The sequence below is a fragment of the Homarus americanus genome, unplaced genomic scaffold (genome assembly GCF_018991925.1).
Source record: "Homarus americanus isolate GMGI-L3 unplaced genomic scaffold, GMGI_Hamer_2.0 scaffold14467, whole genome shotgun sequence".
NCBI lineage: Eukaryota > Metazoa > Arthropoda > Malacostraca > Decapoda > Nephropidae > Homarus > Homarus americanus.
The window spans coordinates 8,904,277-8,919,208 of NW_024733734.1; the positions used below are offsets into that span (position 1 = coordinate 8,904,277).

The 14,932-nt window shown below is 45.3% G+C and overlaps 1 protein-coding gene across 4 annotated transcripts in view; it reads left to right on the forward strand.

Annotated features, from left to right (window-relative positions):
• Positions 1 to 8,770, forward strand: part of LOC121870004 (carbohydrate sulfotransferase 1-like) — a 24,078-nt gene extending 15,308 nt beyond the window's left edge. For all 4 annotated transcript variants that reach the window (XM_042371704.1, XM_042371703.1, XM_042371702.1 and 1 more), the window contains exons 2-5: positions 2,693 to 2,979; positions 5,072 to 5,199; positions 5,985 to 6,149; positions 6,627 to 8,770. In XM_042371704.1, the coding sequence (XP_042227638.1) occupies positions 2,877 to 2,979; positions 5,072 to 5,199; positions 5,985 to 6,149; positions 6,627 to 7,376 (1,146 nt within the window). In that variant the 5' untranslated portion in view covers positions 2,693 to 2,876 and the 3' untranslated portion in view covers positions 7,377 to 8,770. The remainder of the gene's footprint in view (positions 1 to 2,692; positions 2,980 to 5,071; positions 5,200 to 5,984; positions 6,150 to 6,626) is intronic.
• The last annotated feature ends 6,162 nt before the right edge of the window (positions 8,771 to 14,932 follow it).

The following is a 14,932-nucleotide window of genomic DNA, read 5'->3' on the forward strand; positions in this document are numbered from 1 at the left end:
GCCTCGCCTCTAACGACTCCACCTCGTTGGTCGCGTTAATTGTTAGCGATAAAGTTAGCGGCGGTAGTTTGTATCAGTGAGAGGCTACTGAAGGAGGAGGAGCAGCTCGTGTAATTATCTCAGGGTTGGTTGAGCTCACGACACCAGCAGGAGGAGGACCTAGGGGTGGGGGGAGGGGAGGAGGGGAGGGGGAGGGGGGGGAGGAGGAGGGGGGGAGGGGAGGAGGGAGGGGAGGGGAGAGGGAGGGGGGAGAGGGAGGTGGGGGAAGGGGGAGGGGGAGAGGGAGGGGGGAGAGTGGGAGGGGGGGAGAGGGAGGGGGGGGAAGGGGAGGGGAAAGTGGAGGGGGGGGGGGAGGGAGGGGAGAGAGGGAGGGGGGGAGGGAGGGGGGAGAGAGGGGAGGTGGGTGAGGGGGAGGGGAGAGAGTGGGAGGTGGGTGAGGAGGGAGAGAGTGGAGGTGGGTGAGGGGAAGGGAGAGTGGAGGGGGAGAGGGAGAGGGGTGAGGGGAGAGGGGAGGGGGGGGGGGGGTGAGGGGGAGGGGAGAGAGGAGGGGGAGAGGGGAGGGGTGAGGGGAGGGGAGAGTGGAGGGGGTGAGTGGAGGGGTGAGGGGAGGGGGGGGGGAGGGGAGGGGGAGGGGAGGGGGGGAGAGTGGAGGGGGAGTGGAGGGGGGTGAGGGGAGGGGGTAGGGAGGAGGGGGAGGAGGGGGAGAGAGGAGGGGGAGAGGGGAGGGGTGAGGGGGGAGGAGAGAGTGAGATGTGGGAGGGGTAAGGGGCTGAGACTGATGTCTTGTGTTATAATTTGCATGGTGGTGGTGATGGTGGTCCTGCCTGAGCTGCGTCGGGTAACTCTATGATTACAACTCCTAACACACAAAACAAACCAACAAAAACAAACAAATAACTCTAGGTCTTCTGTCAGGATCCAAATTTATTCCCATCAATGACGTCAATATCGAGTTCATTTTTTCCCATAACCTTTTCAACGCAATTTTTTCCCAGTGGTTCAGAGTGAGTTAATCATTGGCTGTTGTTTAACCTGGGGAAAAAGGTGTGAGGGGGATATTGACTACCTCGCCTAATAACGTACTGCACTATCACGCCTCCCAATAACGGATCACCACCCTCCACACCGACTACCACCCCTCCTAATAACGGACTAATCAAGCTCTGACTCAGGGATGAAGAGGTTATGACTCAACTTGAACGAGGATGACCTGTTTTTTAGGGGTGGAGGGATGGGGGCGAGGGTGGCGAGGGCGGTGGGGGGAGGGTGGCGGGGACGGGTGGGGGGGAGGGTGGCGGGGACGGAGGGGACAGGTGGCGGGGACGGTGGCGGGGACGGGGCGAGGGCGGGGGCGGTGGCGACGGCGAGGGCAGGGAAAGAGAGGATAAACAGAGACCAGGATAGGGACAGGGACAGACAGACGACAGGGGGTAAGAGAAGACTGCATTTTCTCCTAATGACAGGGAGAGAAAGTGACGTATAATTGATTTGGTAAATTATAGAATCTCCCAATGGTGATCTGATTGACTGACTGGAGAGAAGGGAGAGATGAGGGAGGAGGGAGGGAGGAGGGAGGAGGGAGGGAGGGAGGGAGGGAGGAGGAGGGAGGAGGGGGAGGAGGAGGGAGGAGGAGGAGGAGAGAGGGGAGAGAGAGAGAGAGAGAGAGTTGATATATAAACGATGGCAATTACAGAACGTTAAGACGGATCTGTTTTTTTATTCTAGGATGATGTGTGTGTGTGTGTGTGTGTGTGTGTGTGTGTCCTCTGTTATTTCTCTTACCTCTTTAACACACACACAACACGGGGGGGAAAGGCAGAATGCAAGGTTCCTGAGGATTCACCTGGACTCAAGATCCAACACTAATGTTTCACGATCATAACCCCTTCACCTAATGCCCGGGGGGGGGAGGGGAGGGGAGAGAGGGACAGGTGGAGCAAGAGGAGGAGGGAGGATGAGGAGGAGGAGGAGGAGGAGGAGGAGAGGGAGGAGGAGGAGGAGGAGGAGGAGGAGGAGGAGAGGAGGAGGAGGAGGAGGAGGAGGAGGAGGAAGGAAGGTTGTTAGGTACCACTGATTAAGATGAATGAAGCGGATAGGGATAGATTAGGTTAGTTTAGGGTTAGTTTAGGGTTAGCGTAGGTTAGGGTTAGGGTTAGGTTAGTTAGGGAGGGTAGGAGGTTTAGGTAGGTTAGTGCGTTAGATGGCGAGGGTTAGCGTTAGGTTAGCGAGTTGAGGTTAGGTTAGATTGAAGTGTTAGGTTAGGTTAGGCTGTTAGGTTAGCGTTAGTAGAGCGTAGATTAGCGTTAGCATGAAGGTGATTAAAATTAACGTGAACATTAACTAAAATACTCCTGAAGGTCGACTGTTATTTTGCGGGGATCCCTCAGACATACAGCCAGTGGACCAACCTTAAACCACACTCATCACGACCCATCATCGCTGATTTCCCGCCACACACCCACACCCACCTGCGTCCTACCGTCATTTACACCTCATCCTACCCCTAGAATCTTTATCTCACCACCAACTCTTGATTCTAACACGAGTAACTGGTTTTGTTTTTCTAAAGGAGACATTTTCTAACCAAGCATTGTCCCGTATATAGATTTGTTTAAGGACACATTTTATCAACACCGTCTCGTATGTGTGAGATCTGTGTTAATTATTTAGTAAAACTGTATATTAATTACAGGTACTTACATCGAGAGGTCAGTAGGCGGCACAGGTAATGGTCTCTCGCTTGGTGACTGAGAGACATCCGGAGCTGGTGACTGTCTCGCGCCTGCTGAGAGAGACAAAGAGAGAGTTACATACTGGACAAGAGAGAGAGACACACACAACCTGACGGAGGAGAGGAGGAGAGAGCGTCGTCAAGGATGTGGCGGAGGCGGTGGGCGGCGGTGAGCTGTGGCCTGGCGGTGGGCGGCTCCCTCATCCTGACCACTCTCACCCTGATAACCACCCTAAACCTGGGCCAAGGTGAGGCTGGGGGCTGGCAGGTGAGGGTACGAGGTGAGGAGAGGTGATGGCAGGTGAGGAGAGGTGATGGCAGGTGTAGGAAGTGATGGCAGGTGAGAAGTGAAGGTAGGTGAGGGTAGGTGGGAGGAGAGGTGATGGCAGGTGTAGGGAAGTGAAGGTAGGTAGGGTAGGTGAGGAGAGGATGGCAGGTGTAGGAAGTGAAGGTAGGTGAGGGTAGGAGGAGAGGTGATGGCAGGTGTCGGAAGTGAAGGTAGGTGAGGGTAGATGGATAGGAGGTGAGGGGAGGTGTAGGAGGTCAGGGTAGGGTAGATGGGTAGGAGGTCAGATAGATATGATTGACATTCATAGAGTTACCTGACGCAGCCCCCCACAAAAAAAACATATTAACACACTAATTAACTCACTTCCCAAACATTAAAACAAACAAAAAACAAATAAAATAAACGGGAAAAACAAAATGAAAAGAAGGCACCAGAAGGAAGATACTAACATAAATGAAGGAATAATGGCGGTACATAAAACTATCGCGGTCGGCCATAAATCTCTCTCTATTTCCCGTTTTCTTCAGTGTTTTCTCTTCGCAGGGGTAACTTATGAGTCCATGCATTAGTGTCTTCACCTCTCTCTCACCTACCTACGTGTATATATATATTCCCTACAATTGAAGATATAAAAACGTGTCTACCTTAGCATAAAATAAGCTATAACACAAAAAATATAAAAAATAACATAAATTCACTAGACACATTTATATAAAACCAGAAAGGAAAATAATATCGGAAACTTTTATAAATACACATCCACCACCATCCACCACCACCTCACATTTTCCCCGCCAAGACGATATAAGTGGCAAGATTTCTCACATATTCTTGATAATATTTTCATGGGTTAGGTTAGGTTAGAGATTTTGTTTAAGCTAATATTACCAAACACTTTTTTCACCCTTTTAATACACTTGATAATTAATTAACCCCCAAAACAAATTCGTGGCTTAAAGTTCTCAAGGTTCATATTTCTAAGCCACTTCCCGGAGGTGTGACGCTGACAGACCGCTTACTAGGGAGTGAAAAAACTGCAGCAAATATAACTTTCTTTTTTACCTTTCTCTCGTTTATTTCTCTGTCTCTTTCTGATTCCTTTCTTTCTCTCTCTCTCTTTCTCTTTCCATTTATCTTTTTCTTTCGTTCAATTGTTATTTTCTTTTCACGCATCAAATACTGATACAGTTTCCAAGGAAGAGGGAGAGGTGAAGGAAGAGAGAAGAAGAGAGAAGAGAAAGAAGAGAAGGAAGAGAAGAAAAGAAGAAAAGGACGAGGAGGAGAAAAGGGAGAAGGAAACGAAAGAGGAGACGGAGGAGAAGGAGGAAGAAGAGGAAGATGAGGAGGAGACGGAGGAGGAGGAAGAAGAGGAAGAGAGAGGAGGAGGAGGAGGAGGAGCCCGACACAGCCTTATACACTATCGTCCTCCACTCTTTAAACTGACTCACTTTCTCTAAGTTTGTAATCTTTATGGCAACCAACCATGCCTTCCTCCTGCCCCCCACCACACCACCACCACCACTTAACTGAAATGTGAAAACTTGCTCATCTTTTATTAGTATTATGTTGGGTTTGGTCTCGTAAGAAGAGCTTCAAACTTTGTGAATTATAATACTGAGTTCATCTTTATGGCCGAGTTACACCAACCTCAACTACAGACACAGACACACAGACAGACAGACACACAGACACACAGACAGACAGACAGACAGACACACAGACAGACACACAAACAGACAGACAGAGTTTATTGACTACACCAATACAAAAGAATACATTACTAAAATTTAATACATTCACTTATTATATATATATAATATATATATATATATATATATATATATATATATATTATATATATATATATATATATATATATATATATATATTACGCCTTTGCTATTGTTCTTTATATATTTACCATTCATCTCTAGTACTCAAACTACTGCATCATAACTGTTTAATTTGCTTGCTGTAACTTGTACACACACACACACAAACAAATCAGCACGAATCAAATACCAAACGACTGAGTGAATGTTTTGTTGCAGGTGGGGCTGGCGGAGGAGACCCAGCAGGAGAGGAATACACACTACCCTCGCTGGAGGAAGTGATCGAGTCAGTACAGGACCTAGACATTCAGCGAGTGTTGAGACTGTACAGCACTCAACATAGCGAGGTGTGTGTGTGTGTGTGTGTGTGTGTGTGTGTGTGTGTGTGTGTGTGTGTGTGTGTGTGTGTGTGATAATAATAATAATTAACAGCTTATTGAAAGAGCATGGCAGCCGGAAGGTTGAAAATATATAGTTACATAATTGGTGAATGGGTCTCTTGATTGGCAAATAATATACAAGTAACATAAGTGATACAAATATGATATGTAATGACTAGGTGGGGAGGTCATACTACAGGGCATTTCAACTTAATGACAGTGCAAAAAGGTAAGATTGGCTGGGAGTGAATACACTGGTTGTTTACGAGTTGTTGATAATTTTTACAATGGTTGGGACTGGGCTGTTCTTATAGCGGTCAGTTCGTGCTCGTATGGGCTGGATGCGGTTGTGGTGTCGAACAGCAATTCTCGGACGAGGGATCTCGGGTGGTAGTAGGAGCCGGTGTCGGGGATGGTGCAGAAGCTTCTCACCAAATGTGCAGATGAGGTCGTGGTGATGGTCAGAGAGCCGAGAGGGTCAGTGTGTTGAGCGCTTCTTGATATGTGGAGTAGGAAGGGGAGAGAATAATCTTGCATGCCCTCTTCTGCACTTTTTCTAGGTGTTTACGTTGTGTGGCATGGGGAAAAGACCAGGCAGGGGAGGCATAGGTGAGCTTGGGAAGTATGAACGTCGAGTAAACCCTGAGGAGCTCGGGGCTTGAGTCGGCGAAGGAGGTGGCGCGCGCGCGCGCGCGTGTGTGTGTGTGTGTGTGTGTGTGTGTCGGAAATAACAAGATAACGGTTGCCTACAGGTTCCCGCGGCCACACCACCAGCACGAGTGATAGTGTCGTCCACCTGGCGCAGCGGCTCCACCCTCCTGGCTGAGATTATCGCCGCCCACCCGGGAGCTTTTTACCATTACGAGCCGCTCATGACCTACGGCCTCAACCAACTAGAAGCTAACCACAAGGACAAGGTAATATTTACAACCACAAGGTGATATTTACAAGGGGTTATTACTACAACTGTGACGTCATTCTTATAACTAACTCACAAAGCAAACGCCTGCAAATATCTGCAACACGAACATCAGGTGACACTACTGCAATGAATAAATAACACACAACACACACACACACACACACACACACACACACACACACACACACACACACACACACACACACACACACACACACACACACTGACTCTCTCTCTCTCTCTCTCTCTGCAGCTGATATATAAAATAACTTGAAATCCAAAGTTACAGAGAATATAGTAATAGCCTTTGTTTTATCACTCCCTCTTGTCCTAATTAATGTTACATGTTTATGAATGTTAATATATAATCAGTAGAAGGAAGGGTTAATGTTTTGAGACTAATTATGATTATCAACGAATAGGTAAGACTTTGGTGTACTAACTTGGGTGTAACCTTGGTGTGGGGTGACAGGAGGAGGTGGTGGGGGTGCTACAAGGGCTGCTACAGTGTGACTACCAACACGCAGACGACTACCTCAAGTTCGCCTTCATCAACCACGAGATGTTCATGCGTAACTCTCGGCTCTGGTCTATGTGTAGCATCATACCTCGGACCAAGTGTTACCACCCCGACACTCTGGCCCGCCTCTGTTCCCTCTTCCCTATCCACGTGATGAAGGTCGTGAGGGCGAGGCTGGAGCTGCTGCAACCACTGCTGAAGAGGTCCAACGTCCGGCTCGTGTGGCTGGTGAGGGACCCCCGGGCAGTGATGAGTTCCAGGCTAAACAGTGTCTCCTGGTGCCAGACCCGAGCCTGCTACGATCCTGGCTACTTGTGTTCTGACCTGACGGCAGATTTCAGCAACTATCTCTACCTGAAGGAGTTATATCCCAAACAGGTGATGCTCCTCAGGTATGAAGACCTCGCCCGTAACCCCTACGATAAGAGCCGCGAGGTCCTCAAGTTCGCTGGACTCAGTTTCCACCGACGAGTTCAAGATTACCTGGACGACCACTTAACTTCTGACGAGGACGAACCCTGGAGCACACGTCACGACCCCAAGACCCGCGTCGCTCGGTGGATGAAGATTATGAAGTTTGACGACGTGGTGAGGACTCAGTACTTCTGCCAGACCGTCATCAAGAACCTTGGATACAGGCTCTTCACCTCCAAGTCCGACATGGAAAACGGGAACGCCGTCGGTTTCCTCAACATTCCGTGACCGTGACCCGTGACCGTAACCCTGTGGCGTGACGGTAAACAGTGACTTTTGTTACTTATAAACCAACTTAAGTGGACAGAGTTGGGTACAAAACGACAAACAGTGAACGGGTCTAAACATTAAGTCCTCAGTCAGTCACTCAGGATTTGGTGATAACATTCATATACATTAATAACATATCTAAAGTAATTAATAAACAATAATATAACTGAAAATAAATCCTTTGTGTGTAAGAAAATAAGACAACGAGAAAGAATATAATTAAAAGCTGCATTAGGAATATATAACTTAAAAATTGTATCAACCAATGAGACGCCTGGGATTACCATTAAAAAAAAAAAACAAGTGACTAACGGATCAAAAATTACAATAATACGAATGAATATTTTTTATACATAATACAAAATAAAAATAAACAAATAAAAAGTATTCTAACAAACAACTTAACAAAGGTGATTTTAATTTGAACAATGAACCAAAAATTACAACATGTGGGGTTGTGACCGTTTTGCTGGTGTGTATAGGGTGTGTACAGAGTGTGTAAAGGGTATGTATAGGGTGTGTTTGCTTGTTACTAAGGGATAGAGAGGTGAAGTATAAACCTCTGACTGTGAATTGGATATGTACAGTTGTATCAGACTGGGTTAGGTGTAGTGAAGCTCCCTCAATCTGACAGTCAGTTACTCAGTCAGTCACTCAGCCTGTTAATTACCCAGCCACTCAATTATTCAACGTCAACTAAAATCAGTGTTACCAGAGCAGTTACCAATACAAAAAAAGTATTACCAACTTAAAACAATACAAAAAAAAGATAATGAAAATATCCCTAATACAATTATACTACAAAGTTTATATATAAAACCTGTACACTATTATCCTGCACATGTAGGGTAGATTTTGCACTTTATATACTGTTTTAAACATTATAAAATACCTGTATATATATATAGAACATTTGTCTGTGATATAATTAATTTGTTTATATAAAAAAAGAATGTCTATATTTTCATGTTTACAGTAATGAAAATATTTACTTGGAAATATTTTGAGATTTTTTTTTTTATGGATTGGCTATTATAGAAAACGTAATTTAAGGGTTAACTCCGGTATTTCAGTGGTGAAGTGAGGTGATTGTTTTGTGGTGTGTGTGAAGAGGTTAAACAATTAGCGTAATGACAACACTGAACACACACACACACACACACACACACACACACACACACACACACACACACAGGCGCCAAAAACAGCATCATGCCATCACTGAACTTTTGACCTGACCTCTATGTGAGAATTGCGTATAATATTCAGAAGAAAAATGTATTATAAAAAGATAATTCTCCCCCCCCCACACACGCACACTGTCTATGAAATAAAGATTCTTATAACCCGAATTGATTTGCATTTTAATTAAACCGAAATGAAACAGTTTGACTTAATCTCTCTCTCTCTTTCTCTATCTATCTATCTCACTGAAGGCCATATAACAAGTGGAAGAAGCTATGAAAAAAAACCAAGATTTAGGAATTATAAATCGTGCCTCCAAATACAATGACAGGAAAATGCTTCTTCAACTGTATTCCAGACTGGGTTACTGTATACAGGCATGGAAACCCTGTACAGTACCTCTAGAAAGACATACCAACCCCTCCAGACAAGATACTATGAGGGAAATCTTAAAATAGATGGGAAAAAGCGAACCCAGGTCATATTTTCGTGATGTAACGCACCACCAATACGAGGTGACATAACTTGATGCTCGCCGAGGTATCATACAGGAAGAATATAAGGAAATGTTTCTTAACACAGAGGCTGGTAGACCTATGGAACAGTCTATCAACCTAAGCTGTAGGAGCGAGAACAAATGGAGGGATCCTACATAAGTCACTGGCCTCCTTCCCTCGGCATGGTCACCTCTTGTGGGTGGCCAATAAGTTAGGCAAACTCTTTTTATTCGCCATTCTTTCTAATGCTCAAAATCTCTCACTTTCTTTCTTATCACTTGCTCTTTATCTAGTTCCATCTATCTATTCATCATTCTCTCTCACACCCACTCTCTTTCTCTCCTCTCCTTTGGTCACTAATCTTTTGGAAATTGCAAATCATAATCCTCACTCTGTTACTCAACTTCCCAAAATAGTTCCCCCTCCTCACGCCATCAGCTTAAAGAAAACGGGTATCTAACCGAGCGAGGCAATCTGAATTAAAAAAAAATCTAAAATCTGACAACCCCGAGTAATTAAAAAAAATACATTATACAACACTTTACCATTAAATCATGAACGGGGTTCCAAAAATTTTCACTGGGAAACGTTAGAAAATGAAATGGGAACGATCAAATTAGAAACTATATTAAAAAAATGAAGAGCATATATTTTTGTTTTCTTTTTTTATTATTTAAGTTAGATTTACATTCGGTTAAACAGAGGTTAAAGCAATTTCAAAAGAAAATGGAAAAAGTAATATAAGGGAGACGCGTAAAGTGACGAGGAATGACTGAATCGTCAAGAATAAATATTACACACACACTCTTCTTAAAATCTCTATTTATAATTCACACTCACGAAACGAATTATTTGCACTATATAGACTAACTTGGTTCAGTAAAATAAACTGACTTAATTCAGTAAAATAAAGTAACTTAATTCAATACATTGTAGTGGATTCCTCCCCTACAAACACTGTTTGTCGCTGAGTAGCCGACCCCGCGATTTCCCCAGTGTATGCCTCGTGGTCTAGGTCAACCAGCGCCGCCTTACATGATGGAGGTCAACTATTAAGCCACGCCTACCTCCGCTATATAAGACCTGACCTCGTGGTGACCGCTCTCTCTTACTACCTACAGCCAGTCATCAAGTAACACCACCTCCTCCACTCCTGCCTGGCGGCCCTCGCTCCCGCCGGCGAACATGGCGACCCACAAACTGGTCCTCCTCTGAGCACCCTCACCAACCAGCTCTCTCTACTCAACGCTTGTAACCATGCTGCCTTCCCAGCACCAAGCTGCACTGTACATCCAATACAATATGTATACAGAGAGCACATTGTGAGTTTCCTTTCCCCATCCCATCCTGAGTGTGAACCAAACATCATGTACCCCACAACATAAAGTGACTCAGTTCAGTCAAAATAAACTACCCTAAATCAGCCACTAAACTTAAGCATCAGTCAACACAAACCACGAGAGAGAGAGAGAGGCAGCTGTATCCAGACGCTTCTCGAGGCAGTCATAAACCACACCATTCATAATAACTCGAACAAGGAGACACGCAGGCATTAACACACCTCAAATTAGATCTTCCACAACCTCGTTAGACATAGGAACAGCTAAGCTTATTCATGTCTGGGGGGAAAATGGCTCTCGTGAAGATAACAAACCTTCATTTATTAAACCGAATGATTATAAAACGCCCTAATTATATGTATCTATACGGATTATATATAGATTATAGATATATGTGTGTAGTTATAGCAGCCCAGTAGCGTAGCCCATACCGCCCGTGAGAGGAGCCTTCGTACCGATTCTTTAATATACAAACACTTGATCATCGATTTCTTTGTCACGGAGTATTTTTTAACATGACGCCGCTACTAAACTTACCTGTTAAAGATGAAATAAAGCGTAATTAATCGATTTTTTTCTCATATTAAAGTCTTTTTTTTTTAGATATGATTGATGTGTATAGTTGTAATATTCTGGTGTGTATGCGTAAAATTGGTCCGACTCGCGCGCCATTCGTTGACATTTACAGTTGACAGCCTCCCGATCAGATCTTCCTTACACATCCCACCTCCAGCTCCCCTCAGATACTACTCCTGCCACACTGGGACTTCCTTCACCACAAGTATTATCATAGACACAAATATTAACGAGTGTTGTACAAAGATTGCGTTGGGAAGGTGGGTCAGTATAATGTTCCTTGAGTCAGTCTGTTGTTGACGCAGAAGACGAAAAAAAAAACTACCGATATTGCAAATTATTCAGATCGAAAATTAGTGGATAACTCAATGCTATTCTGTTTCTGGCACTGTAAACATAGAGTGAATACAGTAAGGAAGTGATTTATACAGTGCTGTGGTGAATAAACAGTGAATGTGTTGATGTACAGTGCCTGACTAATGATGTTCTACAGTGCTACAGTCGTGAATAAACAATAAACGTTAGGAGAAACAGTGGTACAGTCGTGAAGGAAGTGACTTGAAGGAACAATAATGCACTGTAGTAAACGGTAAACGGGAACGTGTTGCCTGAAGCATCTCTCTTCACTCGTGACTTATCTCGCCCTGGTGATACTGGGCCAGGAATGTGAGGTGGTTTATACAAGCGGTATTGACCCACGTCGACTGGCAGCTGTCCCGAGAATCCTCAACCACAAGTCTATATCATTCCCCGTCTCTCTAATAACAACCATCTCACAACTATAACCTCCTCTTATAACCAAAGGGATCGCATTAACACCATCATCATCCCACAACCAATAAACGACCATTTTTTACAACCTTCAAGTTCCCTACCTTAGCATTGCCGTCTAACAACTTGATTCCACTACGTCCATCTCACAACCACAAGTCCAATACCACTTCCACGGAACTCATAACCCCAATTCTTGTCCCTTTACTCCCACAACCACCAGTACCTCATAACCACAACTACAAGTACTACTACCACAACTCCCACCAACACATCATAACCACAACTACAACAACTCCTTGCACCACCACAATTAACACCATGCTGGACTACCCCCTACACTTCCCAGGAGGAGGTAACAGTACATTACCCTGGACTAGTACCGGTATGTCGATGGCTGTGGTGCTGGTGGCTCTTACTGTTCTACTGTTGAGCTGCTGTGGTGCCGCTGCGCTGTTCCTGGTGGCGTGCTGTGGTAGCCGCAGGAGGGACGGTGTGGCAGAGAGCGGTGATTCTCGCTGGCTACCTGGAGTGGGTGTTATCGACTATGTGCCCGTGTCCAACAGGTAAGAATATTTCATGTTGGTGTCCCTTGTCTTATAGTCCAGGGTTCGAGGCCCACTGAGGGAGTATTTCAGTACCAGGTGAGATATTTAAGAGGTTTCTCAGTCCTGGAGCTCTGGGAGATATTTCAGTAATGAGTTATGAATTATCACCTCCCCGTGGTCTAGTTCTGGGTTCGAGACTCACCCGATCCGGAGTATTTCAGTAGCTAGTGAGACATTTACAACGGTGTCGTGTCTTAGTTCAGGGGACGAACCACCAGCCAAGGACACTTACAGAAGGCGAGATATTGACTTTGTTTTCCTGTAGGTCAACATTTGTGTCTCTTCCGGGGATATGTTCAGAGGAAGTGAGATATTTACAACGGTGCCTTGTTGTATGTCGTTCAGGGTTCGAGGCCTCACACGGGTTAGGTTAGGTTGAAATATTCAGTGTCCTTCAGTTCCTGTAGTTGACACACTGCCAATCGAATTTAATTTATCAATAATTTAGAAAGAACAATACAGGTGTGGGCAGAGGTAGTACACCTCTTAATTGTCCTGGTGTTAACTGTCTCTTCTTGACTGTCTAGATACTGTGCTTCCTCTTGACTGTCCAGCGACTAACTGTGCCTCCTCTTGCTGTAGGTCATCAGTACGTGTGTCCCTCATCCTGCCAGAGAGCCCCAACACCACAACTGAGGAAACCATCGTGGCGCAGGAAGTAACGCCATCCATACCATCTGTCGCTGCTGCATCGTCGTCAACAACACCAGTAACTGTTTCCTGTCACATCAATATGAATTTTCCACCCCAGGTCTCTTATTCAGCAGTAATCCCACCTACTGGAGGAGGAGGCCGCCCACGACAACAATTATCCCCTTCGTCAGGATGGTGCTCTCGCTCCCTCCCTATGTCCCCGACGGTGGTGATATCATCCAAGAGGAGGAGACCGATTTCGCTGCCTCTCTCCTCCGTCAGTGAACCAGTGTCGAGGTCTCTGTGTTTCTTTGGGTCCAGAGCGGCCCTGTCAACTGTTACTCTCCCATCAATGGCTCCTGTTACTATACTGCCACTATCACCATCACCACCACTATCTCCACCACCACCACCACCACCATCATCACCACCACCACTTTCATCACCAGTACCACCATCACCACCATCACCATCATCTCCATCACCACTACCACCATCATCTCCATCATCACCACCACCCTCTGCATCATTACCACCATCGCCATCATCATCACTACCACCACCATCATATCCATCACCACTACCACCTTCACCACCACCATCTGCATCACCACCACCACCTTCATCACCACCACCACCACCATCATCATCACCACCACCACCATCATCATCACCACTATCACCATCATCATCATCACTACCACCATCCTCATCACTAATAATCGAAAGAATACCATCAACACCACAACTACCACCACCAGAAGCAGCACCACCATCTTAATCCCTGGCAGTGATGGTGGTAATCCAGTCCGTCCTCCTCCTAGCCTTAAACTGGTCCGTCCATCACTAACCTAACCATTAAAAGTCGTCATTGTTAACTCAGAATGATAACTACAGAAGAATGTTTTATATTGATTTATTTAGTAATCAGTGTAAATATGTTTGTTTGTTTTTAAAGGAAGTGTTCACGGTAATAAAAATAACAAATGAAAGTAGTTTGTTATTGTCCGTGGGTACTGTTGTTGATAAAACACACACCCACACACTTAATAATCAACTACCTACAAGATATAAATATATACCTGTATATGCTGATAACCACAAGGAAATAAGAAAACACGAAGTTCCCAAGCGCTTTCGTGTAATTCACATCTTCAGGGGTGAGTACAGACTAAAGAGAAGTACAAAACAAGGTGTATACACCTTGTTTTGTACTTCTCTTTAGTCTGTACTCACCCCTGAAGATGTGAATTACACGAAAGCGCTTGGGAACTTCGTGTTTTCTTATTTCCTTGTGGTTATCAGCATATACCTGGATCACGCACACCTATTGTACACGCGGACTTTGAACATATAATCAACGACCTCACCAGCCAGGATTTGAACCCTCGACCTACTGGGTGGGACTAGGGAACGCTACCGACCAACCCACAAGGACACTAAAAGCAGTCCTAGACTCTGTTATATTTCACACAAAGCCTGTTCATCGAGCTGATGGCGCCGTGAGCCTCATTGGGAACTGCCCGTGCCTCGTATGTGGTGTCAGTAGCATTTTACCAGCTGAAAACTCACCACCCCAGCCCACTCCACCTGACGAATCACCACCCCAGCCCACTCCACCTGACGAATCACCACCCCAGCCCACTCCACCTGACGAATCACCACCCCAGCCCACTACACAACATTAGGTACCGTATCAATAATAAACGTTCTGAAATGCTGATATTAAATTTTGAGAAAGATCCCACTTCGAGAACGAACTCAGATTCATTATAATACACTGGTAGTTATTCTCATGTGGTGACGTCATCATTATTCATAGGGGTGTATACATTATAGTGTGACCAGCAGAATGGTTAAGGCAGACCGGATGAGGGGATTATGGAGGCTTACAAGTGGCTAAT